This window comes from Physella acuta, unplaced genomic scaffold (assembly GCF_028476545.2).
Source record: "Physella acuta isolate Inbredline_101_S28 unplaced genomic scaffold, ASM2847654v3 ptg000314l, whole genome shotgun sequence".
NCBI lineage: Eukaryota > Metazoa > Mollusca > Gastropoda > Physidae > Physella > Physella acuta.
The window spans coordinates 522,501-549,651 of NW_026731833.1; the positions used below are offsets into that span (position 1 = coordinate 522,501).

A 27,151-nucleotide genomic window follows, 5' to 3' on the forward strand; every position below is an offset into this window, starting at 1 on the left:
TGGCTTATCTTGATCATCAATTCTTTTCTTTTTTGCGTTTAATATAATTCCTCTCTTGCTGCTTCCCCACTCGAGCATGGGTAGGCAGCGAGAGCAGGTTTACATGAAAATACATAAATACAATTTGAGATTTTTTTTTGAAAGGTGCGTACCAGTGTTTATAAGTGTCTCGCTGTCGCAGATCGATAAATCAATAATGTTGCTTATGTGTAACCTGCTTCATTTATTTTGTCAAGGAATTAAAAGTTTCAAGTTAAATTAAACTACCTATAACGCTGTAGTCCAGCAGCGTAAAATATAAATCTTATGGGGTCTAGGGCAATACCCTCGGTCAATTACCCACCAAACCTCTACACTAAATTACCCCCCACCCGTTTCTGAAGAAATCTAACCTTAAATCTAACCCCAAACCATAACCATAAACTTAAAGCTAACCCTTGCCCCAAAAATCAATCCTAACACCAATTCTAAACCTTCACCTAACCACAACTCTAACTGAGCGGGGGGAGTGGGGGGGGAGTGATTGACTAGGGGCGGGGAGGTAACTGCTCCGAGGGTAATGTCTTGAGAGGGTAAATGTTTCGAGGTTTTTTAAGGGGTGGGGGATTCCTGCTCTCCTTTTATATAGACTAAACAGTGTCTTAGTACTAACAAGTAATTAAACTCAGTTCATTTTTATTGTTTTCTTGCCTAGTTACGAAAACAATAACTGGGGGTCATAGACTGTACAGACAGATACAAATATTGCATATTGGTTTTTAGTTTTTATCATTTAGAGGAGATTGTATACAAAACATTCCTGTGTTTGCTTATTCAATAGATTATCTCCCAAAGGATGGACTTGAGTTGCACAGAAACAAACGATTCTTACGGGTTATAAAATTAATTGTTTCAATTGCTACAGGAATAAAACCAATTGTGTGCCTTTTTGTTCAATGCAATAGCGGCCCCCCAGGTAAGTTTTAATGTTTTTAATTTAGTGGGAAATGCTCATAATAATTAGTGCTTGAAATCCGGCATTCTATAGGATACATAGGCATTGTATACAATGACTGTAATGGGTGGTAACTTTATGAAATATACAGCATATTTTTATCATATTTTATAATTTCCTAGTCATTCTATAGAATACCAAATAACAAACAGGCAAAGTGAATAATTCTAAAAATTGTGTTTTCCTTAAATAATCCACGAACTAGTGAATGAAATGAAAATGGCGAAAATTACTACTACGGTTCTGCTGACACATTAAGATATTATGATAATAGGAAACATTAAGTTAATTTTTCCTAAAAAGGGTCATCAGTACTATTCAGTTTTATCTCAGAGAATCGGAAATATTTGATATAATTTACGACACTCATTTGGCTAATAGCCAACAATGAAGCTACATAATGTTGAAAAAGTTTGCTCATAAATACAAGAAAATTACGCCTCATAACATTGAACTTTATTTTCACCTTTGTGAGCCATGCTAGAAGAAGCGAAAATGTGTAAAGAAAAGCATTGTAGTGAAACCTATGGTTTCTTTTTTTCACAGTTTTCACTGCCAAGTGAAACTATATGACTTTCAATACCTACCTGACAAGACATTTAAGTTTATAATCGTGTACCAAGATCATCGAACCTAGTGTGTGGTTCTCAGACCTCTCAAAACACATACACAGAAGAATTAGTTTACAACTTGTATAGGCATATTTCCTCTGTTTAGTGCTGCATTGATTTTAGACTCCAACAACGGCCGAGAATTAGCGAATAAAGTGTTAAGCAGCCTGAAAATCAACTAGCCTGTTTGAAAAACTGACATGCGAGACTGCGCCACTTAAAGATGTTGACGGTGAGGAAATGTTTGGTGTACTATTCGCTTCAACATTGAGAATGCATTATAAAATAAGAGACAATCGAAAATGAATCTGCATATTTCGGGGATACTGTGCGGCTTCATATTCTTGAAGTAGACAATGGGCGCTGTTTTCCACGAAATCGGCTACTTATTGTCATGAATGTGGCAGATAATCGTTTTTGCCGACTTGGAACAGTGTGATGCATTTTGAACAAATTCTATGCTAGATCACCATTCAGTTTTTGTAATCAGGCTTGCTCAAGGCTGAAGATGTTCCTGACCACGAAATACCTCTTCGATCTGTTGCTATAGCTCAGTCCACAGTAGGTGGCCAAGTATTTTTGAGGTGTATGATTAAATAACAAATGGCTTTGCGCAAAAAATAAAATAAAGTGCAATTCAAAATGCCATTCCAGCCTTCCGTGCTGCAACAAATTATCATATATAACACTACTGATTCCTTTGTTCTCACAGTAAAGCTATCATGTTGTTCATTTTGTATTTATAAAAGCTTTTATTTAGTTCACAATGGGACAGCGTGGTCTAGCGTTAGTGAGATAGGCTGTTAACTCGAGAGTCTCGAGTTCGGATTCAGGTTCAAATCAGTGGATCGTCCCTGAGTCCAACCAGCTCTGATGGGTACCTAACTCACGTTAGGGAAAGAAATGCGGCTGGACATAGTGCTGGCCACACTATCCTCATATGCCGAGGTCTCTGAAGCAGATGTATTCTAATTCATCCTCCAGTGTGTATTGGGCACGAACGGGAAATGATGATGATTTAGTTCGCAACGTCTGTTTCTTTGTTTTGGGTTGGTGGTGTATCTCGTAACTTAATTTTGATCCACTAATAATGTAGTGATTTCGTTCGAAATTTCCAGATACGAATTGGGTTCAGATAATATAGCTTTTAAACGATTTGAAACTAAAGGAAGGTAGCAGGATTATGAAATATCTTTCACCTTATGTGCATGCTTTTGTCTATCAATTGTGGTCACAGGGCAGATACTCATCTTACAGAAATCGCATACAACTGATGGTGTTTATAAATAAAGAAATCACTAAAAAGTAGATAATAAAACAAATAGAAAATACCTTAAAAGCAACATGCTTTTAAATGCACTAAAAATAAGAAAATACAACAAATCTCTTTTTTATAAAAGCGTTGGTCGCTCATAACATATTTTTCATATCTCAGCGACGCAAGCTTTTATGAAATGAGGCATATTAGTTTTATTTTCTTATTTTCAATGCTTCTATAAGACTATAGCTATAAAGGGTTTTTTATATTTGTTTCGTTTTTTGACTGCTTATTAACAAAAACATTTGCAATCTGGGCATATCACACATTTGAAATTTTATATAATGCCTAGGAAAATTAAATAACGACTGACATTTTATACAATGTCTGAAAACGACTGGGATGGCATTAATTGCTTAGGTATTTCATAGAGAGTCTAAATTTTATGAATTTCCGGTATTATGATTTATAAACTATCGTTCTTTTCAGAAAACAGGCCACCTTTTATAACATGTCCCAAAGATATAGATGGAAAAGTTTACTACACTAATGCGGGTGAGGATAAGATTCCGGTCGCATGGGCGACAGCTACTGCTAAAGATCCAGAAGATGGTGCTTTGGGGTAAGATTAAGGCATAGCAAACTAAACCAATATATATATATATATATATATATATATATATATATATATATATATATATATATATATATATATATATATATATACTGAAACATTAATAATATGCTCAAATAAAAAATGTCTTATAGACTATTTCCGCGGATATAATTTTAATATATTATTATACTCACTAATTTCATTTAGGGTCATAACCATTGCTCTATTCAACAATAAAGATGCCATTAATTTTCCACTCTAGAAACGTAAACTATTCCTACAACCTAGTGTGAGTGTTCGGCTAATTTAACACCATACAGCCCTCCCCCGACTAACACACACACACACACACACACACACACACACACACACACATACAAACTCATTATATTGCAACGGTGTAAACATGTATTAAAAAGTACGCTTCAAAGGAAAGAAAGGCATAAACAAACAAACGCTACTGTATTTCTTATGAAATAAATAGGGCCTATTAATTTCTCAAACGAGGCAAGAAATAATTGCAGGAAATGCTCGCTCAAACAACAGCACTTAGTAGCCTAAGAAACATTTGCCGTGACCGTATCTCCATTAAGTTTAACTCATGTTGTTATTGGTGGTGTCAGTCCTTCAACATTGAAGCTAGAAATGGACCCTCAACGCAGACCTTCAGAGAAGAAATGAAATCCTGGAAATTATATATCTACGCAGACTCATTGAGATCTCATAAAGAGATCAAATAACTAATGATTATGTCAGAGAAATAATCGCTAATGCAATTGGTTCATTTAAGAGTCTAATGAGCAAAGTATGGCATGGGCATGTCACAAACTGCTAAAATAATATTGAAGGCACTGCAACAGGAGGGAGAAGAATGGAAAGAAATAAGACGTCATCGGATGGACGACATTGGGAATTGGACTTGGCTGCCTGACCGAGAAAACAGAGCATTATAAGGTCAACTTTCGTGTCCCAACGACACCAATAAGTAATACGGTATTATGATGATGATGCCAATTAATTTCTATTAATGATTTGTTTCAAAAAATGAAATGGAACGAATAATAGAACCTAAAAATCAAACGAACCAACTAGAATGTTTATTTTCATTACTGTTCTAATATTTGAATTTACTAATTCATTTTGAAAAAAAAATTAGCACAAGTTTTATCGACTGCATTTTAATGCAAAAATTCATTTGAAAGTTTTTTATGTTTAAAATGTAAAACAGAATTACACAGACACAGGGAAATTTACCAGGCACTCGACACGGAGAAGGAACACATCTGATCTCCTACATGGCAAAAGACAGCAAAGGCTTAATGGCTACTTGCTCATTTTCTTTTTCTGTTACAGGTAATTTACATTAATTCGAATTTCTTTTTTTTTATTTGCTTTGCACAAATGTGGACATTTTTTGTGATATAACCTACTGTAAATGGTAGTGTAATATTGATCCCACGGAAATGAATCAACTGTGCTCATTTTTTTAATGGGATGGTGGGGTCAGGTTATTAGCTCGCGAATGCTACACCAAAATTCACAAATAAGAATTGCATAGTATATAGGATGTTACTGAGTCCATTACAGAGGCGTAGCGACCCTTCCCGGCGCCCGGGGACATACTTTCAATTTGGCGCCCCCTTGGGAGCAAATTTTCGATTTGCACCCCCCCCCCCCTCGAACTTTTCATTTGCACCCCCCCTCGAACTTTTCATTTGCACCCCCCCCCCTCAAACTTTCAATTTGGCGCCCCCCTAAGGTCGGCGCCCGGGGACATATGTCCCCCCCGACTCCCGCCCCTTGCTACGCTACTGGTCCATTAAGCTCTGATTAACGTTCAGAAAACTTAGGCGGTTTGGCATAGTGTTGGCCACACTGGTCCTCTGTATGATGACGCTCTCTACTTTATCTGCCCAATGTGTCTTTGGAATTTACGGGAAAAAAAAAAAAAAAAAATTAAAAACACTAAAGCTTCTTAATACGTAACACAATGAAATGTATTATTTGCAAGTTCGTCGATGTCCTTTAACTAACACAAACATACTTCATGGAGTTGCAAACTGCTTTCCCTCGGAGAACAAAAACATTTATGGCAGTGTGTGCAGCTATACTTGCAACGATGGTTACAAAATAAATGGATCTGATAGTGCTGAATGCCTCGAAACACAGTCCTGGTCATCAGCGAAACCCGAATGCCAAGGTTATTTTAAACATATATTTAATTTTTTATAGGAGTAAGCAAGTTATTTTCCTTAATCCGTACTAAAGTTATTGAAGGAGTAGCCTACAGTGACAAAACCGACATTTACTTCGAAATATTCCACAGCGATAAGATGTGGCAAGCTGCCCAATGTCAAGAATGGATCTTTCGATTGTGATGACCAACGCTTTAGCTACAAATCTATGTGTGCTTTAACATGTAGTGACGGCTATGAAACAGACGGAAACGACTCAATATCTTGTCAGTTTAACAAAAAATGGTCATTATCAGGAATCTGCAACGGTAATATGTTGGATCTCTCTCTCCATCACTACCTCTCTCTCTCTTTCTTTCTCTCTGTTTCTCTCTCTCACTCTCTGTTTCTCTCTTTCTCTCTCTCTACATATATATATATATATATATATATATATATATATATATATATATATATATATATATATATATATATATATATATATATATATATATATATATATATATAAACCGGGCACAACACTTTGAACTATGCACCAAATAAAAACCAACACCCCTCTTTACAAACCCACCCCACACTCGACCCATTTAATAAAACACCTGACGCTCCAGCGGTTAATAAACACAAATTTACACTAATCTCACAAACCCCCCACACACACTCTTCCCTATACACTACACAACCCAGCATGCAACACAAAACACAAATAAGGAGTAGAAAAATCATTTATTGAAAATGAAACTAAAGTTAATCAATCAAGCAAAATTGTAATCAAAGAATTATGTTGAATGTAGACGGGAAATCATAAATCGTAAAAATATAATTAAAAGACTTTCAATGATATTTTCTAACGTTTGTATTTCATTTATATTAAATATTTTATGATTTATTTATATTTATAAACTTTTTCTACAAAAAGAGCTAAATAATTATTACAGCGTTCGAAAAACGGTTAAACAAAAACTACTTTAACCAAACACACCATCACATAACGCCCTAAAATCATTGCCAACTCCAACAATGTTACACAGAACAAACAAGACACCATATGAATACCACTACATTCAACATCCAATCCCAGATACAACTACTCACAAACCACAACACTCATTGTACTGCAACATCCACATCTCTCATATATGGCTACTGTACATTACCCTACACAATAAAAAGTCAAGGATAGTTGTTCTAAATTTAATACTTTAACATATGTATAGATGCAACACCCCCATCTGTTGATTGCGGACCAGACATTAAAGTTTTCGCGGGACCCCGTCTGGCTAAGGTTAATGTGACCTGGGACCCACCAAAAGTGCAGGACAACTCTGGTTTACCAGTTACTGTAACAAGCGACGTACAATCAGGATCCTTGTTTGACGTGGGCACCACACCTGTCGTGTTTACAGCTATAGACAGCTCAAATAAAATCACTCGCTGTACTAAGTTGGTTCACGTTACAGGTAAGTAAGTCTAGGAAAGTGTTTTTGTTTTATTCTTGACGGCAGCCAGCTTTAAATAACTGAACTCAAAGTTAGACAAACATAATATTCATATTTGTTGAGAAGATAAATTGGGAAATATTTTGAATTGTACAATTAACATAATATCAAGTAAGAAACAAAAGCCAATTTCTATTGATTGGGTACAATTTGAAAAAATCTTTTGAAATGGTGAGAGAGCAGAAGCTAAATATCAAAATAATGAATAAAAATGTATGCCATTAAGTACTCAACTGGATCAAAATATTTCTTCCTAAATACAAAGCAGTCTGACAACCGTTATGTTCCGTAGACCTTGAAAGATTCTGAATCCTTTTATGTCCAACTAAAAAACGACCCGCCATGAGCATAATCCTCAGACTAAGAGCGGTATACACAAGAATGCCGCAACCCAATTTTCCAAAAGATGAAAATAGGCTCCAGAAACATATCTCTTATAGTATGGACTTTGAAAAACCTATTATGTTCTACTAAAAACACAATTTGTAAAAGCTGACGCGGACTAGACTCTAGCCTCGGAATAAAACCTTTTGACATAAAATGTAAGGGACACTTGCTAAGTTGTAAACTTCAAAGGTTGTATTTTAAACTCACATATACATAATATTAGTAATAAAGACGTATACGGTAAAATGAAAAAAAAAACTGTAAAAAATAACACAGTTTATTTATTTCCGTTGTATCAGTATTGCACTACCATTCACAATAGGTAATATCACAAAAAATAAAAAGCTAAAAAATCAAATGATAGCCAAAGGCCCAACGCTTGAATGGGCCTCCGCATTTCATAACAAGACAAAAAATGTGCATATGAAATTTCAATTATTTAATGCATTATTCGAAATAGATTTTAAGGTCCGTTTTGATATTCTTTTCTGGACGATTTATATTTCTAAGTCTGAATAATCATTTTTCAGCCAAACGTTGTTCAGACTACATTGAGGGGAACAACTCGTTTGTAAACTGTTCCCATGGTAACGCTTATGGATCTGTCTGTACAACAACATGTCAACAAGCGTATGAGCTGGTGGACGTATCAACACAGACTTGTCTAGAAAAGCAGACATGGAGTGGTGCCAGACCAATTTGTAAACGTAAGTAGACATTTAGAAGGTACAATGTAACTTGGCACCAGTCTATTAAGGTCTACATTGTCTGGTAGGCAGAGGCGTAGCCACCCTTCCCGGCGCCCGGGGACAAACTTTCGATTTGCACCCCCCCCCCCCGAACTTTTCATTTGCACCCCCCCCCCCCTCAAACTTTCGATTTTGCGACCCCCTTAAGGTCGGCGCCCGAGGACATACGTCCTCCCCCCCCCCCGCCCCCCCCCCCCCCCTTCGCTACGCCTCTGCTGGTAGGTAACGCTCATGGCTGCAAAACCGAAAAGTTCCGAGTTAGAACCGTCAGACAGATGAGGCTCGATACCTGCTGAAAGCAATTCATAAAGGAGAGATAACTACACAATCAAATAATTGATGCCGTGTAATTTTTTTTTTTGGTTGGACAAGGGTTGTGGAAGAAAATTCAGAACGGAAACTAGGCTGAAATCGGAGTCAACGGCCTATAAGGCTCAACACAGGATGGAGGTGGCCACGTTTGTTGAGTTTAGATCAAAAAAACATGTTTGTTTTATTTTATTTGTTTTAGATTTCGCCAACAAAGTATCCGTAAAAAGAATAAAATAAATTTAGAAGTGTAATACTTTCAGAATCGATGTTTAAAAAGATGCAAATCTAAAGAACTTAAACATATTTTTTTTTAGTTTAAGGTTACATCTCCATTTTTATCGAGACTAACCTGTAACCCGAAGTTTCAGATAAACATTTATTGGCTGTACAGGAACTCCGTGATTGATATTCTAAAAAATCATTTCACAAAAAAAAGCTAATAGAAGTTTGTATTTAAAAACATTGCCGATACAATTTTTAAATACATTTTTTTCTTTTTAAACCACATTACTTAGTTCAATCATTTTCGTTTACATTTTGTGCCTTAAATGTTTACAAACCAAGTTGTTTTTGTCATTTTGAAAAATTGCGTTTAGTTACCGAAAACATCAATTGCATTCATATAAAGTCCGTCAAAAATCAAACAGCTTTTTGTAATAATATTTATTTAAATATAATTTCCACAATTTCAATATTATTCTCAGCCGCCTCCATAGTTTTTATGGAAATCCAATCAAATATTACAATTAAGAACGAAAATAAAAAAGCGTTTGCTTTTTTTCAAATCAGAAATGTATAAGATGTAAAAAAGAAAGAACTCGTAAGGTTATGTGCTGTATGAAAATGGAATCATTATTTAATATTACTACTTAATATACAATATTAAAGCTTATTCTATTATTAGTCTTGAATGACATTGGTTAAAAAAATACCTCTTTTTAAACTGTATATTAATGTTTTTAACCTCTAATCATTAAATCTGTATAATTATACATTTAAAAATTCTTGTGTTTTTGTTATTTAAAGTTACACATTTAAAGGAGCTAGGCACTTACCAACTGGCTGTTTTTTTTTTAAGATTAAACATTGATCAAACTGTATCACAGCTCGATCATGCGTGGACCCACCACCTGTAGCAAAAGGTAACTTCACTTGTCCCAATGGTCAAAAATACCAAGATGTTTGTTCACTGAACTGTGACCAAGGTTACATGGCCCACCCACCTTTGACTATCACGTGTAACATTAACGTGGCGTGGTCGCAAACTGGATCGTGTTTAGGTGAGCAATTTTTACATTTTTATCTACAGAGTGCCGAGAAAATATTGTATTCAAGCACACGATTTAAATGCACTTTTAACGGTTTTCGCCCATGTCCACCTACCCGCTATATCGTATACAAAACGTAAGCGATGCTTTGTAGTTGTGCAAAAATCTTAATCCAGAAATTGACAAAGTTCTACGATTTATATCCTCCCGGACCCATAAAAACTTAGCTATTTAAACCTGTCCGCCCGACTGTATGTATGTAAATACCATAACTTCAGTACCGTTTCAGGGAGGTTAATGAAATATTATATAGGATTCAAATATCAAATTAAATTGTATTTTTCTTTTAATTTTTGGGAGATTTCCGGTAAAAGAAAGTGGTACTTACTCTACCTCCAATATTACAAAAGCCTATAAGTTAAGTACTTTTAGATGTTAGGTAGATGAATTTTAAATTATAAATATAAGAGAGTTTTGCAAAGGTTTTTTTAAACTTGTGTACGATTTCCGTTAAGTCCAGATCTCAATGTTAAGTTAAAGCTACGAAGGACAATCCACAAAAATAAGACACTACTAACCGCAACCTATATAGGACGCAGGAAATTACCACTCCCCCCGACAATCACCTTCAGATATTTCCCCCGTCATAACTTACCTCGGGTAATTTCTCTCTTCTAAATACCCACTGTCCGAAAATTGGAGTAAAAAATATCCACATATCGACTACTGATTGACATTGACCATAAAAGCGTACTAATATTAAACATAATCCTAAAAGTTAAGTAATATTATGGTTAGTGCTATTGCTGGTAGCAATGATAGGAAAAAGGCTATATTAAAATGTACACATGTAGGCCGATCAGGAATCGTCGTTTCAGAGACTAATGTTACAATTTTATAATCGTATTTATTTTGCAATAAAAATAAAGTACAGCATAGGTTTAACACATATTTTAAAAACTGTTAAGAATTTTAAAATATTTTTTTGAATCAATTGTGTGTGTGTGTGTGCGTGTGTGTGTGTATGTGTGTGTGTGTGTGTTTGTGTGTGTGTGTGTGTGTGTGTGTGTGTGTGTGTGTGTGTGTGTGTGTGTGTGGTCAAAGAGCGGGGGAAATGGAATGTTTAAATTACTGGCACAGTAGCGTCCCTTTAACAATAAATATTGAAGAGTAAATCGTTTCAATTTTAACCTTTGATATGATATTTCTGAAAATCTGGTATTTTTTAGGGGACTACAACACCGGAGCTATCTCATTACCAAATAACAACTTTTTGTTTTATCTGCAATTGGTTGATCTAATTCAAGCACTTTAAAAATGTATATTTTATTTAACGCCGCTGTCGCTCTATGTTAGTTTCGGTCACTTTAAACTCGATGATTAAGATAACTCTAATTTGCTCATTAAAAGAGAGTAAAAAGCAAACTTTGTCAAAAACAATTTCTTTGCAATTTATCTGCATGTACCCAATCAGTTAGTAACAAAACAGACACACCAAACAACATCCACTTCGCTTGTATAGATATAGATATACAAGAAAGTTTAGGGGAGATCCCTCCCACTTTATTAAATTAAGGCAAAGAACAAATATGTTCCAATACTTGTAGCTAAAATTGTTAGGTTAATTTATATGATATTTCTGTTTGCGTACATTATCTTTTCGCAAGTTTTCTTTTAGTTTCTAGTGTCTGTTTTAGTGTTTGCATTCACAGATCATTCGTCTCCCATGGTAAACCAATATTATCTAGCTTTTTTAAACTAATTATTTATTAGATATAAAAATTCAAATTTAAATTAGAAAATTCAATTATTAAAAAGTATAAGTACTAGCGGTTTGCTCGATCATGCAATATAAAAAATCATTTTTTCGTCATATAATTATTTTATGACATGAACTTACATTTTTGTTTTTCTATATTTATCAGTTGCATGAAAATAATAGGGTAAAACAAACAATAACACAACATTTGAATTAAAACAAAGATTGTTAAAATGTTTGTAATAACTAAAACTACAACAGACACCCAAGCTCCAACATTTCCTGATGGATGTCCAATAAGTTTTGAAGTTGTAGCCGCCAGTCTAGGAGAACCTACATACGTGAACTACACTCTACCAAAAGCTACAGACAATTCTAATGAACCTGTTGTTTTACTTGGCAACCCAATCTCTGGCTCAGCTTTTGATATTGGCACTAGTACAGTGATTGTAACTGCCACAGATAGACAAGGGAACTCTGCTAACTGTACTTTTGTCATCAACGTCAAAAGTAAGTACAGTAGTGATTACACCTTTAATCAAATATGAATGTAACTTCTTTCAATGTTATAGATAAATATATAGCCATGTTAAGATAACAAGAAAACGCTCAAAAAAGAAAATGTGTATATTGTGATTCAAGTTTAATTTGGTCGGTTATTAGATTTCTATTAGACACCAACAGCTTCGATAATTCGTTCAAAGTAATGGCTAACTAAATTAATTGCCACAAACAGTCCGATGGCGTGGTCGTACTACTTACCTGAGAGTTCATAGTGAAAATAGAGGGGGCTAGGCATAATGCTGATCATTCTCTCTGTTATGCCGATATCACAAATAAGAGTTGTTTTAACTTTATTATCCCCTGGAAGGTCACGCCCAAAAAAAATGTCTTGAGCATTTAAAATAATATTGCTCCTAAATAAAATTTTAACTTTTGTTAGCCACCTCTTGTGAAGCACCCAACATAGACACATCCGGCAAAGTCCTCATCAACTACAACTGTCCCAACCAATACGTGTATGGGGCCAGCTGTCTCCTCAACTGTACAGATGGTAACCCAATCAATGGTCCCAGCTCTATCAAATGTGACAAGCTGTCTACTGGACTTCAGTGGGTGTGGTCAGGGAATGTCAAGCCTTATTGTAACGGTAAATGACATATTTTATTTAATATTTTGGTTTAAATTATATACTATTCATACGATTTAATCGTGCTAAATGACAAACAAATGAAAAAGTTATTAAATCTTATATTTTACTATGCTTAATTGTGGCTGCGTTGAGAAAATTATTGGAAGATAGTTAAAATGACCAATAACTGGAAATACCAACATAATTGTAGCTCCTATAAATTAGCATCTTAAAATAAATTGATCTTAAATGACATTAAGGATTGTGTTTGTAGATCATTTTCCTGAAATCATTTTTCAAACGTTGTTTTACAATTCTTTAACTCTCAGCTCAATCCTGCAAAAAACTAACCAGCCCAACCAATGGCGCCTTATCATGCGATTCGCTAGGTGCAGTTGGTGGCGAGATTTGTCTACTGCTGTGTAACATTAATTTCACCTACCCAGCATCCACAACTGGTCAGTACACCTGCACTAAAGGCCTGTGGAAACCAAATGATCATATTCCAGGATGTACAGGTAAGATATGAAGAAACTGGTGTACATCAATTACATTTTAATCAAATCATGTTGTTTAACGGTTGATGCATTGTGTATAAATCCAATGCTAGAAAAAACTTTGTTAACTTTTTAAAAATATCATTTAAAAAATATTATTTTGAAACATTGTTGAAAAGTTCTTTTTCAGCTAATAAAACTATTCAAACTATAACATACTAATAATTTATATCTTGTGAATACATTGTAAAGAGGCAACTTTACAGGTAGCAGCTACAGCACAGCCCAAATTTTCAACTTGCATCAACGTGGCGTGAAATGACTGAACATTGACCACAAATGCAAAATCATTTTATGACGCACATATACGTTGTATGATCCCGCAAACGCCAAAGCAAAAGGATCAAATGAAGAAAAAATAGCTGTCTACTCACATCAGTGATTAAACTACAATATAGACTAGTTTTTTAGAGTTAGCCTTTATGATTTCGTATTTATATAAAAAGTTAAGAAAATATACCATTAAATAATGATGAGACAATATTTTTTTATATTTTATGGCGTGCTTCGGTAGAAGAGCGCTTGATTTTTCTAACCTGAAAGTCTCGAGTTTCGGCCCGCACTTGATTCTGTAGGATGACAATAAGTCCATCCAGCTCCGATTACGGATAAGTACCTGGCTCGCGATAAGGAAAGTAAAAAGGCGGCTGGGCATACTGTTGCCCACACTATCCCTTCATATACCTTGCTTAAGAACCATATGAGGGCTACTGCTTCTGCCTATGGATCGTAAGTACCGACATTGAAACTTTACGAATGTTTTTTTTTTTCATTTCAGTTCGCCGTCAGCCTGATGAAGTATTAACGATGCCAGTTTTTTATTACTTCGCCCAAGACTGCAACTCCAACAGTAGTGAAATCAAACAGACTTTTCTTCTCATGTTGGAAGACCTTGGACTTTCAGATGTGTGTGGTAATAAGAGCTGTACTGTAGACACAGTAGAAGTTACTTGTGGGCAGGTATCACAAAGAAGGAAGAAACGAAGTGTTGGGCAATTTCAGTACAAAGTGAGCAAAATAATTTGTTTAAAATAATTATCAATGATACTATTGCTGATTACTTTAATTTTCAATCTCTTTTTTTAAATGAAATTATTTCATTACCGAATGTTCAATGTTATCTGTCTAGAATTTTAATTTCAATTTCCTTATTATTTTTTAATACGAATTAATAAGTATAGGCATTTATTAGATTTCTTTTTCTATAATTCTAGTTCGTTCGGGTGGGAGTGGGGGGGGGGGGGCGGTAGACATGCATCGTGCGGGTGGGCGGGGAGCAAAGAGATGCTTGAAGAAACACTACTTGATTACAATTTAAAAAAAATATTAATGTCAGATTAAAGCTGTTATCGGATTAGGAGAATACAAAGATGTAAACGGACCAGCGGATACACAAGAGTACTACCAAACACTAGTAAACAACGTCAACAGTAAAATTTTAAATGCTTCTGATGCTGGAAAATTCAATGTTCCTGAAATTGGAACGTTTGATTCCTTCAAGTATGGAGAAAGTGTGTTTAATTGTGAACCAGGAAAAGCTATTGTGTACAGCACTATGTCTTGTGGTAGGATTTAAATTACAGTTTTTTTTTTTACTGAATCTAGTTTTTAAAATGAAGTCTAGCATTTTGAAATTGTGTTTTTTCTTAAGTAGCACAAGCTTCTTAAAATTTACCGAAATATAAAAGGTAATTATCGAATGGTTTATTTTCTATACTACAACTTTTTACACATCTCTAAAACAGCTGGCTGTGGGCCTGGCTTCACCTACAACAACTCCACAAGTAAATGTGACACCTGCCCTCAGGGAACCTACCAGGACCAGGAGGTATCATATACCTGTATCTCATGTCCTGTGGATACAACAACAATAACAAATATGTCCACTTCTAAAAATGACTGTCAAAGTAAGTTCATGAATAATAATTTAGTTAATCTACTTATATCCCTTCACTCTAAATTTCTACTTATCGTTCTTAGCAATAAAAAAATATCTTTGGACAACGAGGTCTGCAAAATTACTGCTTAATAAGTTCCCAAAACATAAATCTCTGTTTAGCAACATTATGAACAGTGAAATAATGTTTACAGTTGTTGTCTTAAGCCATATATTATTTGTAACTATTTAATTTTAATTATGTAAGTGTGTCATTATTTTAAAGAATCAATAAAGTTAAAAATAAATTGTATTATTATTTTTGCTGTACCATGTTTACTTATTTTATGGATATCTAAACAGTGATTAAGTTCTCACTGTATTTTACAGCAAAATTTATTTCTTGATGTTATATTATTTGTATTACAGACCTCTGCTTACCTGGCCACTTCTCATCCACTGGTATCCAGCCATGTAACTCTTGTCCTAAAGGAACTTTTGCCTCTCAGTATGGCATGAAACAGTGTACACTTTGTCCATATGGGATGTCGACACTGTCTACTGGAGCATCAGCACTTACTGATTGTCTGTGTAAGTAAAATCAACTTTATTAAATAATGTAGACACTTTTCAAGGAATTAGTTGCATGTTATTAAAACATATTTTAATATATTTAAATTCAGTCGTGTACTAAGAAAATAATTTTAAACAATTTTTAGAGAACATGCTTACAAGTTATCATAATCTTTACTCGCGAATATGCATGTTTTTTCTTCTAGCAGTAAATAAATGGATCTGGAGTTGTCTAACAATATACATTATTTTCTACTAGTACTTTTATTTTAATCACCACCAATATTCACATTTCTAATCTGTTTTAAATTTTCAGTTTTTGATATTCGAATGAATGAAAACACATCTAAACCTGTGATCAAAATTGTTGATGACTTACCTGAAAAATTCACATTTCTAATATGGATCTCTGACGTTTCAAACATGGACACCTCTTCTCTGAAGATATCTTTAAAAAATAATTGTGACACACGTTCAGCTTATTTGCTCATAGATACAATTAGTTTACATATTTGTCATCAAACTGATATAAGTGTTCGAATAATCAGGTATTACTTTTTTATAGAATGACCAATATATATATAATTTGAACAACAAAATGAATTAAAAGATGAAGACATGTAATAATATGGTGTATGACAACACTTTACTTTGATTGTGGTGATAACAATATTGTTTCACTTTAAAGCTAAGGGCTGACATAATAGTTTTGTCTTTATTTGTCTCAACAGAAAGTGGAATCATGTGGCTGTTGTGTATTCATCAAGCACTGGAACTCTCTTCGTCAATGGTCAAATGATGGAAAGTGTAAATGTCACCTCAGTGTCAGATCTGATCAAGAAGGATATTTACTTTAAGAGTTCGTCAAATATTAAATGTAGGAATAAATCTCCTTTCTAAAATATTATAACAGTTGTATAATATCAGTATAACATTATACAGAAATCTTGTTAAAATATACATGATTTGCTTAAAAGATTAAAAAATGTACCTATAAACTCATTGAAACTTTTTGGAAATTAATATTTTAAGTAAGAGTAATTTTTGTTTGGTTAAGGATCATCTTCGGAAAATTAAAACTGTTATGTTGCAGAAATTTTATAAAACACACATTAGTAGAAATTTTAAAAATGCTACAAATTGTAGCATTTATTGTTTGCATTGTTTCAAAATTATACCTTATCTTTTGTTTTCTTAAACAGCAATACTAGTGAGTGGAATCCAAATGACAACAACGCCATACACAGAATCCCAGATTAAAGAGTTCAGCACTTCATGTAACAAACAAGTAGACAATCATGTGCTGGCATTTAAACCATGGGAGTCTCTCATGATGACTGATAGTACATGCAATGGTATGTAGCTGAACGAAAACTCTCAATTTAAATTAAATTTGAGTATTGTTTTTTTAGTTTTGTTTAGAAATCTGATTAAGAAAATTAGAACAAAACAATAGAAATAACATTTAGCACAATAATTTGCATTTCTTTTTACATGACATAGCTGTTAGAAAATGATTTTTAAGTATATTTTGTTTAATTAGTATTATGGTTTAACAAATAAAGCTGCATCTCATTTTGTTTCTGTATATTATTTCCTTCAGGAAAATATATTTAAAAGGATAACTAACACATGTGCTTAAGTCATATTAGATATGGTACTTGATCGTTAGCTTAATGATCCTTTTGTTATTTCATCAGACAAAGACCTGTGTACTGGTGAGCCCTGTGGAGCATATGGCACCTGTATTGCTGGGACTGATGTACTCACATGTGTATGTGATGACCCATGGACAGGAGACCAGTGTGAAAATGTCCCAGATTTCTGTGTTGGACATCACTGTGAGAATGGAGCCACTTGTGTGAATCAGCCACAAAACAAAGACTACACTTGTTCATGTCCAATAGGATTTACAGGACTACTTTGTAATGTCCCCAATGGTGAGCATTATTTATTAAAATTATTTGTTTTTATTTTTAGAAATAGCGAATTTTAATATTTTTTTAAATTTTTTCTGAAGCATTTCAGTATCAGTTTGTGTTTAAATAAGAAGCAATACAAAACAAAAACTATAAAATTTTAAAAGTAGCCTAACTGGAGATGTATTTTTCCATAAATACATTTACAGTAGACCCTGTAAACGGAAGCTGGGGAAACTGGAGCCAATGGTCAAGCTGTTCAGTGACCTGTGGGTCTGGTGTCAAATCAAGATCAAGAGAATGTGACAGTCCTAAACCAGAAAATGGGGGTGAACTCTGTCAAGGTTCAAAAACTGAGACTGAAGCTTGTGACACTGGATGTAGAGGTAAATCTTAAATAGGGTTTACATTGACCTACTTGTTTCATCATGTTTTCCAGTTGTAATTGTTTTCTCAAAATTATGTGGTCACTTAAAAATATACTGCTATAATTACTACATTTATCCTTAGTTTATTTCCAATCTCTTTACTTGTCAAATACATTACGTATATTAAAGCGGAAAAATGAGATATGAATTACAAGTAAGGTGTAAGGAAAATCGTTATTATGTTCCACTAAAACATAGATGCTTTAAAAGATAGTCAATGCTTCTCCATATAATACCTAACTAAAGTCAACCAATAACAAAATACTATTTAAAAAGTATTAATCCAGATAAAAACTTGAATGAGATCACAGCCAACTCTCCATTTATTTACATAATACAAACTGCTACATGTGATAAGAGTCGTAGAAACATACTACGGTGCCTTATGTCAAACTTGCTAATTTTTTAACCCCACACCCGATGTATACATTATTTCAAGATGATGAAAAAGCACCCCTGTCCTAGTTTGAAATGGTCGGCGGCGCCTTTTACCAGTCCATGCTTATTAACTGTTTTATTTTGGTGCTACACAATTGATGTAAATACATGGTTGTTGAGTCAAGTAGCAGTCTATTTGTTTTAACTTCAACTGTGTATAGTTTCAGTAAAATAAATCAAAGTCAGATTTTTTTTTTCTACACTATTTTGCATCCTGATAGGGTTTGTGGATGCATCACTGACCCTACACTAGTTACACCTCTGCAAGTGACACAGTTTCTTAATTTATGTCAACATTAATGAAAAAAAAAATTGACGACAGCATTATAATATAATACTGTCTAGCATAGTAGCTATTTAATAACAAGTGTCTTTTTTATTAAAAAAAAATAAAACAAAGCAATTTTTAAGGTTCTGATAAACAATTGTATCATTAAGTAACACATATAGTTTTTAATTTCCTTAGTCTTTTTAAGCAATAATATAATTTTAATTTGCATGTAACATGCTACCTTGACACGTTTGTTATACGTTATATTCTCAAGTACACACCCCCTTATGCGCACTCACTAAATATATACAAGAACACCCAATGGACACCAGCGAGTTGACGAGATTCCTTCCATAATGTTGTTGACATGGAATAAAAACGTGCTTTTTAGATTTAGACCGTAAAAAAATAAAAAATAAAAACTTTAGCCAAAAATTAATTTAGAAACTTTATATTTTTAGAATAAATGCTATAAAAGTTGCAAATCCAGAGAACTTGAAAATAATTTGTTGAGTTTAAGGCTACATTTCTATTTATTTTAATCAAGCCTAAGTTATAACCGGATGTTTCACTTTCGTAAGACAAATATTGATTGGCTGTACAGTAACTTAGTGATCGATAACTATTTGTTTACAAAACGTTGCAGATCAAGATTTTAAATAACAATGCAAATTTAAAAACCCATGACCTAGTTTTCTATTTTTAGCTTACAATGTGTAGCCTACAATAAAATTCATGGCGGCCTATCCAATAGCAGGATGCCATTGTTTATGTCGCCATTACACGTGAAAACCAAATTGTTTTTGCTTTTTTAAAATGTTTATTTAGTTACCGAAAATATTAAAAACATCAAATACATCCAATCTTTAGTAAAGTCCGAAAAAAACCAGACAGACAGGATTTTAACCATATTAATTGTAACTACACCGTGCAAGATTTTTAAATGAATTTACACACCTCTCAAATACCTTTGAGACTTTTCTCGCTGGTGTCCATTACACATTGTGAAACAAATCCATCCATGCAATACTGTGCCACTAAAACTCATGGCGGGCGTTGGTTCGCCTCACCACCTTCTTCCACTGAGAGTTGTCTTGTGTCTTCTTCTTCCATATTTTGACGCTTCAAGCTGCAGTAGGTCTGTCTCGACAATCAACTATCCTATCTGAACTTACGCCTACCGTTTGATATTTTCCATTTAGGGTTAAGGTAATACACATCTTTAACCAACATATATTTGAAGAGATAGTGTTAACAAATATATACATGTTGTTGACCAGACTGTAGATGGGGAGACTGGACACAGTGGACATGTGATGTAACATGTGGCTCTGGTACAGCAACACGTTCTCGTACAATTGCCCAAGTTGCTGTTAATGGTGGTCTGTCATGTCAGGGTCCTAAATCCAACAGCAGACTTTGTACCTTGTCTGTTTGTCCAGGTAAAAATAATTTTTCTTGTAATGTAAAGTATATTATCACATGTAACAGCGTATAGGTTGAAGTTTGACGAAGATTTTATCAAAAGTGGAGGAGGGTGAATCATTTAGAGTGTTGATAATATCCCAAACTGTATTGCAGTAGTCCTTAATACCATAAAATGAGGTATATTAGAATTGATAAATATTTCAGCTAAAATTACAGTACTTGACAAAATAAAATAAGAGAAATTTAGTGTGCAATCATTTCTTAAAATGAAGTTTCTAAAGAAAAACTTGTAAAATGTTTGTTCTTAACATTTACTTCGCTCTAGTTAATGGAGATTTCGGAGAATGGGGTGAGTGGAGCACCTGCAGCAGTAGCTGTGGAGGTGGTGTGTCAACCAGACAAAGGTCATGTGACAACCCAGCTCCAAGTCTGGGAGGAAAACCTTGTGACTCTACTCATGCAGTTCAAACACTGCCATGCAACTCTCAAGATTGTCCTGGTAGTATTTGATTATAAAAGTTATAAAAAGCTGTCATACTTTAATTATGGGAACAGGATAACACCACCTTGTCAATTATCACCCGCCTTAGTCTGCAAGATTCTTATTCAATAACATGCATTGTTTGTATTAATTTGTGGCGAAAATGATTGATATATATTTATTCTGTTGCATTTTTTCGGATGGGGGGTTGTTTGCTACAAAACAGACCATTAGACATTGCATAACACAGATAAGCTAGTGTTCTTTTAGCATAAACCTAAAATGTTCACTGAATAATTTAAATCTTGCATGAACAATCCATAACGATGGATAAACAAACACGGACCTTAAAGCAATTACGTGAAGTTTTCACATTAACATTAGGACAGTTGTTCATTTGCTCCGCATTTTAATATGAAGTAATATTTTAATTTTACTTCACCTATTGTGTACAGGACTTTGTGTAGCTGTACTATTGTTCACTATTATGAAGCTTATAGTAACTGATAAAAGTACAATCAGTTAAATATAGCGAAATTTCTGCACCATGTGGAAATAATGTATAACAAAATGAATCAATTTTTTACACATTTATTAGCTATATCTGAATGTATATATTCATTCTGCAGTATGTAAGGACCCAGAGTTACGTGAGGGCCAGAAAGAATGGAACTGTTCTACAGACAGCTCTGGCCTGCAGACATGTAACATTGTCTGTCTACCTGGTCGTGTTCTAATGCCATCAACTGACAACATTTTCCAATGTGGACCCACCAGTAACTACACCTGGTCACAACAAACACGGGATAATCCTACTGGTCTTACCCCAGCTTGTGCAGGTATAAATGATATTCATTATAAATTTAACACAATAGCCGGAAAGTGAAGATTACATATTATCTATTATTTTAAAACAAATTTTAAAGAAAATTGTATTATCATATACATTTTATTAAAAGTAATTAAGTTCATAAAAATAACTTAATGTAATAGATCTACATCTTATACCGATCTAAGTATTTTGATGAAAAAATATCTGCACTTACTTCCAACACTGGCCAAGAGACCAGTAACGACACTGCTATCCCAAAAACCTTGAGGTGGATCCAGGCTTGAGTCCGTATGATGTCCGTGTGTATACCCATCTTTTATGTTTACCTGACTCACATTGGGGAAATAAAATGCTAAAGCCATAGAAAAAGTTGATGTCTAAGTCATCTGTCCTATTGATCACTGGGTTCAAAGGGGTAATCTAACTTTAATAGCATGCCATAATTAAGTGGTAGAGCGCGTGACTGCCATCTTGAAAGTCTCAAATTTGGATCCCAAGCTGGAACAGATTCAGCAGGATTTCCCTTAGTCCACTTTGCTATGATGGTATAGAGTGCTGAGCACACCATTCCTGTATATGCATAATGGTAAAAAAACCAAACATGTCCTCAGCCTTATGGGTTATTATGTCTGTAAGTGGAACTTTACTTATTTCAACGTGCAGAGCTGTGATATTCTATGCATTTCTACTTAACAGTGAAATACATATGGAGAAAAACTGTTTCTTGTAAATGTTTTAGAAGATGGCACAATTTAAGAAAATGTAATAACATTTCAACATGAATTATGGTATTACAGGAGATATCCATGAACATGTTATATTTCGTAGAACCAGACAAAGGTGATTGGCATTTTTTTGTTATTTTGTCTTGTGTACTTTGATAAAACATCACCTCTTTCACAGACCAAAAGATCCCTGAGTCAGTGTCCCCTGTTATTACAACCACCTATGATGTAGATTGCAACAAGCTACCAGCAGCTGTTGATCTAGAAAGTTCTGTAAATAACCAACTAGCACAACAGAACTGTGTTAAACAAGGCACCTGTACATTTACAGTGACGTCACAGTCAAACTGTAAGACAAACAAGAAGAGATCAAGTGGTAAATATACATATTTTTAAAGATAATATCTATGCATTGAGTAGTGTGGATCATTTTTAAACAATTCATTAGATATTTATTAGACAATATTAAAAGAAAAAGTAAATAGCTCTATAAAACCAATAAAATTGTGGCTTCAATTATGAAAACATTTCCATGTTACTATGTTTCCTGAAATCAATTGAAGTATACACCTGTAACATAGTGAGTACATTACATTATATGATTAGAATAAAAGTTGGACAAAGTTATGTGGCTTTTTATCTTGCCTTTGGCATGCAAATTTGTCGAAGACAATTTTTTTTTTATTATGAGGTTTTAGCTTGAACATCTACTCTTAAATGATGTAAAAATTGATTCATTAATAACAAAAAAAACTAATTTATTTTAAATCGAATTATCAACAATGTAATTTTTTTTATTTCCAGGCACAATTACAACGCAAGTCAACGTAATTCCTATTGGTTATAATGATACAGAAAAAACACTCCTTGGAAATCTATCTAGTAATATAAATATTCTCTAAAACTAAAAGTTATTTTGAAAAATTGTTAAGACTTTTTGCTTTCTGAGTAGGCCTATAGAGAAAGTATTTTAATCATGTTTAATAACTGATCTTTTGACAGTTTTCATAATTGTACACCTCCCTGCTTTATTATATATGGAATGTAAAGTATACAATAGTTTTATTTGTGTGTGGTAGTAGTGTGATTGGCGTAACTAATTAGTGTAATGATTTTTTAGAAGAAGAAGCCACAGCAGAAATGGCCAAGCTGTTGGCAGTTGAACAAACTCTGCAAGACATCATAAAAAACAATGCAGCAATTTTCACTGTCATTATTGATGAGGTGAAATACGTTGGCCAGGTACAAACTGTGGAGACAACAATAGTTTGCCAGCCAGGAACTGGGTTCGTGGATGGGTTTTGTGGTAATTTGCTTTAGTTAGCATTGTTTTAATTCTTAAGTCCCTCTTGAAATGATTTTAATGGAAATTATACATGTTGATGAGTACACTCCATACACACAAGTGGGGATATAGAGACAGTAAAATAAAATTTTAGTTCATATATTCCTACCAGTGGACTGTCCAGCAGGATCCTATTCTCCAGGAAATGGCTCATGTCTGTATTGTGATAAAGGATTGTACCAGGACCAGCCTAAGTCATCTAGTTGTGTACCTTGCCCCTCAGGTAATTAGGAGACACTTTTTGCTGTAGGCCTATAGTTACATTTTAAGTTTATAAAATCTTAACTAAGAATTCCGGGTACTATATTCCTATAATAAATACATGTGATAATTTACTCACGGGGATAGCCAGGTTTCAAGTCAGGGGAAGCGGTGGCGTCGTTATATTGGGTGTCAACTGGTGCGGCACTTCGTGGTGCCACCCCTCCCCCCAAGAAAAAAAGTATATGTATATATATATATATATATATATATATATATATATATATATATATATATATATATATATATATATATATATATATATATATATATATATATATATATATATATATATATATGTATGTATGTGTGTGTTTATATATAAGTGTGTGTGTGTCAGCCTACTTGGAATTATGATTTAAATATATGCTGCATACGCGTATATGTATAAGCTTTATTGACTGCAGACTTAATAGTAACGATGTTTATCAATAGGCCTAGTTTGTTAATAATATACTTTTATGTAGCATAGTTTTCTCTACAGTTAGCACGTTTACGTCATAGTGTTACCCCCACCATTTTGTAAGAATTATCGACTTGTGATTTGTACTTAACTTTAATTAATCATTAATGGAGTTTGCGAAAAGCATTTTTCTTGTGTATATTTTGCAATTTTTTGCCATGGTGTCACCCCCATAAATGCTGTCACCCGGCTTGGCAAATATGCTCTATCGAGTCATACCGCACATAAATGTATAGCAGCAGCTATATAATTAAGTTACATTTCTCCGTGGAAAACATGTGCCGTAGCACCAAACTAAGTATAATATTATAATGGCTAGTACCGTAGCACCAAATCAAACGTGTACCTCCGAATAGGGGACAAGGTAGAGTAGCCGGACTGTAGCGTCCCTACCCTACAGGTTACATGACCCAGGCTCCGCCCTTGCGACCACAGTCCGGGGTCAAGGCCCGGTCAGCCTTACGATACCGCTGGACTCAGGTCCAGGTGTGTAACATGTGAGTAGTAAGAAGGGGGAAGAAGTGGAGACACAATGATTTATTTATAATCTATCTTAACACCCGATGCAGTCCGCAACCCCGCCCCGCCCTCGCTACACCTCTGATGGGAGTGTTATGAATCTGTTTTAGATTGAGACTGTTTGTCACGAGTGATGAATGGTTAAAATTGTCTCCCCTTAGTATGTTTACTATTCAGTACAAATATATACCAGTTAAAAACTAGTGTTAGGAAGTAACGTGGGTAGTAGATGTGCTATAAAAGGTTAAGTTGGATCAGTAACGTGGACTATTCCCTCATAGATTGTAGGTAGTCAATTTTTCCGATTTTTTTTTAATTTTATTAAAACGATTTACAATAACATCACTTTAATTACTTGTTTTACCCTTTGTGCCATTTACTCAGCATCCATTTACATAATATGTTGTAGGGATGTGTTAAAGTGATTCCCCTCATCATTTTCTGACCATCTTTATCAAAATTAATGTATTTAATATTTCACGTGAATGTATTTCTTGAACTTAATTTTATCAAAAGTACAACTGTATGCATATCTGAGACGTTTCTGACCTTTAGATGTTGCAAGGATACAATATGCAGTATCAAACTGCTCTACATGGCAATTAAAAAAATATGTTTGAAAGCTAAAACACAAGCTATCTTGAAAGCCGCTCAAGCAAAATGCAATTATTTTACATTGTAAAAGCTAATAAGAGCTCCTTCTTTAAAAATTATTCAGAATTACAGGTGATTACACATGCATTTTAAGTGCAAAGTCAAGTATGAAAAATGATCGAAATGAATTTAAAGATGCAGATTTTTTCAGGTCTCATTTCGTTCATTTTAAAATAATACTGACGTTTTTAAATAAAATGTTTCCTATAAATTATTTGTGTCTCCTGAATTTAGGAAAAACCGTAAATTATTTGGGTACATTTGCAATTCAAAACATTCTGGCTGATAAAAAAAAATGTTTTATTAATTTTTAGGTAATTTGTTTTTTCAATGCTCGAAAAGAAGACGCAGGTGTGCTGTATATCTTTTGTGTTGCAGAGTTCTTTATTGTACAATAATTTGTTGACAAACTGAATATAGCTCAACATTGTTTAAAATACCAGGTACTACAACATCAGGAAGAGGCTCGTACTATCTTAACCACTGCACACCCAACCCAATCAGCTATGAAGACATTTATCCTTTCATGATAGAACCTTCAAATGGGGAAATGACAACCAAAGGACAAAACCCAGATAACAATGGTAACTTGTTTTTAAAACTTGGCCTTCTGAACCCCAAATTCAATTGTTAAATGTAAATGGATTTTTGCTAAGATTATTGACAAAATTCCTAGTCTAATTAGTTGCCAGAAAAAATTGCATCATTAAAAACTGTTACTTAAAGATTGAAATGGATGTTTATAACTGATTTAATAGATATACGGAAAAGCACAGTCAAATACATATATATAGGCCTATATATAAACATCGTTACTATTAAGTCTGCAGTGAATAAAGCTTATACATATACGCGTGTGCAGCATATATGTGTCTCACGCATTTAGTTATCATTAGAAATTAAATTTATAATCACGATTTTAAAATATAAACTTTTATCTTAGTATATTTTAACAAAATATGGTTTAAAATATGGTAGCTGTTTATAATATATAACAATACATGAATTTAGCAATTAAGCCTAGATATGCATGTGTGGATAGTATATTTTATAATATTATAAAGTCATTACAAAAACAAAATCAATTTTTCATCCATACACATATTCATATTATAAATGTCTTTACTGGCTAAATAATATATGATTAGATAACGATTCTTTTATGATATAATGCAAATATAAAAGCTAACAATGAAATGAATAAGCTTAACATATTTGCAGGGGGAAATGTAACAATAATAGTTGCAGCTGTTATTTCCAGTGCAGTCTGCCTTCTTTTATTGGGAATCATAAGTTTCCTTATTCTGAAAAAGTGAGTTTATAAAAAATATATTTTTTTTCTTTAGTGAAATCTGTAACTTTATAAACGTATACATAATTAACAACTAATATATTGGTATTTAAACTGTTTTTTGTGGGTTTTTTTTAGATGTGGAAGAGTTTTCCCTAGAACTGATGCATCACATTACATACAGCATACTACGGATTCTTACCCCTCTACAAAGTTAGACTAAAAAGGCCTCCTTCTTATAAAATGTTTTTTTTTTTAACTTTTATTTTACATTGCTGTGGTGATTTTTAATTTATATCTACCAAAACGT

The 27,151-nt window shown here is 33.8% G+C and overlaps 1 protein-coding gene across 1 annotated transcript in view; it reads left to right on the plus strand.

The window, feature by feature from the left end:
• The window catches only part of LOC131940257 (sushi, von Willebrand factor type A, EGF and pentraxin domain-containing protein 1), a 28,644-nt gene extending 1,493 nt beyond the window's left edge, over window positions 1-27,151 (plus strand). The window contains exons 3-32 of the mRNA XM_059298892.1: window positions 821-955; window positions 3,353-3,485; window positions 4,708-4,832; window positions 5,491-5,679; window positions 5,806-5,982; window positions 6,892-7,134; window positions 8,091-8,267; window positions 9,728-9,901; window positions 11,910-12,158; window positions 12,592-12,798; window positions 13,110-13,298; window positions 14,116-14,345; window positions 14,674-14,902; window positions 15,083-15,244; window positions 15,643-15,804; window positions 16,103-16,334; window positions 16,518-16,663; window positions 16,989-17,141; window positions 17,487-17,726; window positions 17,915-18,091; window positions 20,123-20,284; window positions 20,596-20,769; window positions 21,381-21,590; window positions 22,487-22,684; window positions 23,113-23,190; window positions 23,429-23,614; window positions 23,766-23,876; window positions 25,994-26,134; window positions 26,772-26,862; window positions 26,980-27,151. Coding sequence (XP_059154875.1) covers window positions 821-955; window positions 3,353-3,485; window positions 4,708-4,832; window positions 5,491-5,679; window positions 5,806-5,982; window positions 6,892-7,134; window positions 8,091-8,267; window positions 9,728-9,901; window positions 11,910-12,158; window positions 12,592-12,798; window positions 13,110-13,298; window positions 14,116-14,345; window positions 14,674-14,902; window positions 15,083-15,244; window positions 15,643-15,804; window positions 16,103-16,334; window positions 16,518-16,663; window positions 16,989-17,141; window positions 17,487-17,726; window positions 17,915-18,091; window positions 20,123-20,284; window positions 20,596-20,769; window positions 21,381-21,590; window positions 22,487-22,684; window positions 23,113-23,190; window positions 23,429-23,614; window positions 23,766-23,876; window positions 25,994-26,134; window positions 26,772-26,862; window positions 26,980-27,064 — 5,165 coding nt within the window. The 3' untranslated portion in view covers window positions 27,065-27,151. The remainder of the gene's footprint in view (window positions 1-820; window positions 956-3,352; window positions 3,486-4,707; window positions 4,833-5,490; window positions 5,680-5,805; window positions 5,983-6,891; window positions 7,135-8,090; window positions 8,268-9,727; window positions 9,902-11,909; window positions 12,159-12,591; window positions 12,799-13,109; window positions 13,299-14,115; window positions 14,346-14,673; window positions 14,903-15,082; window positions 15,245-15,642; window positions 15,805-16,102; window positions 16,335-16,517; window positions 16,664-16,988; window positions 17,142-17,486; window positions 17,727-17,914; window positions 18,092-20,122; window positions 20,285-20,595; window positions 20,770-21,380; window positions 21,591-22,486; window positions 22,685-23,112; window positions 23,191-23,428; window positions 23,615-23,765; window positions 23,877-25,993; window positions 26,135-26,771; window positions 26,863-26,979) is intronic.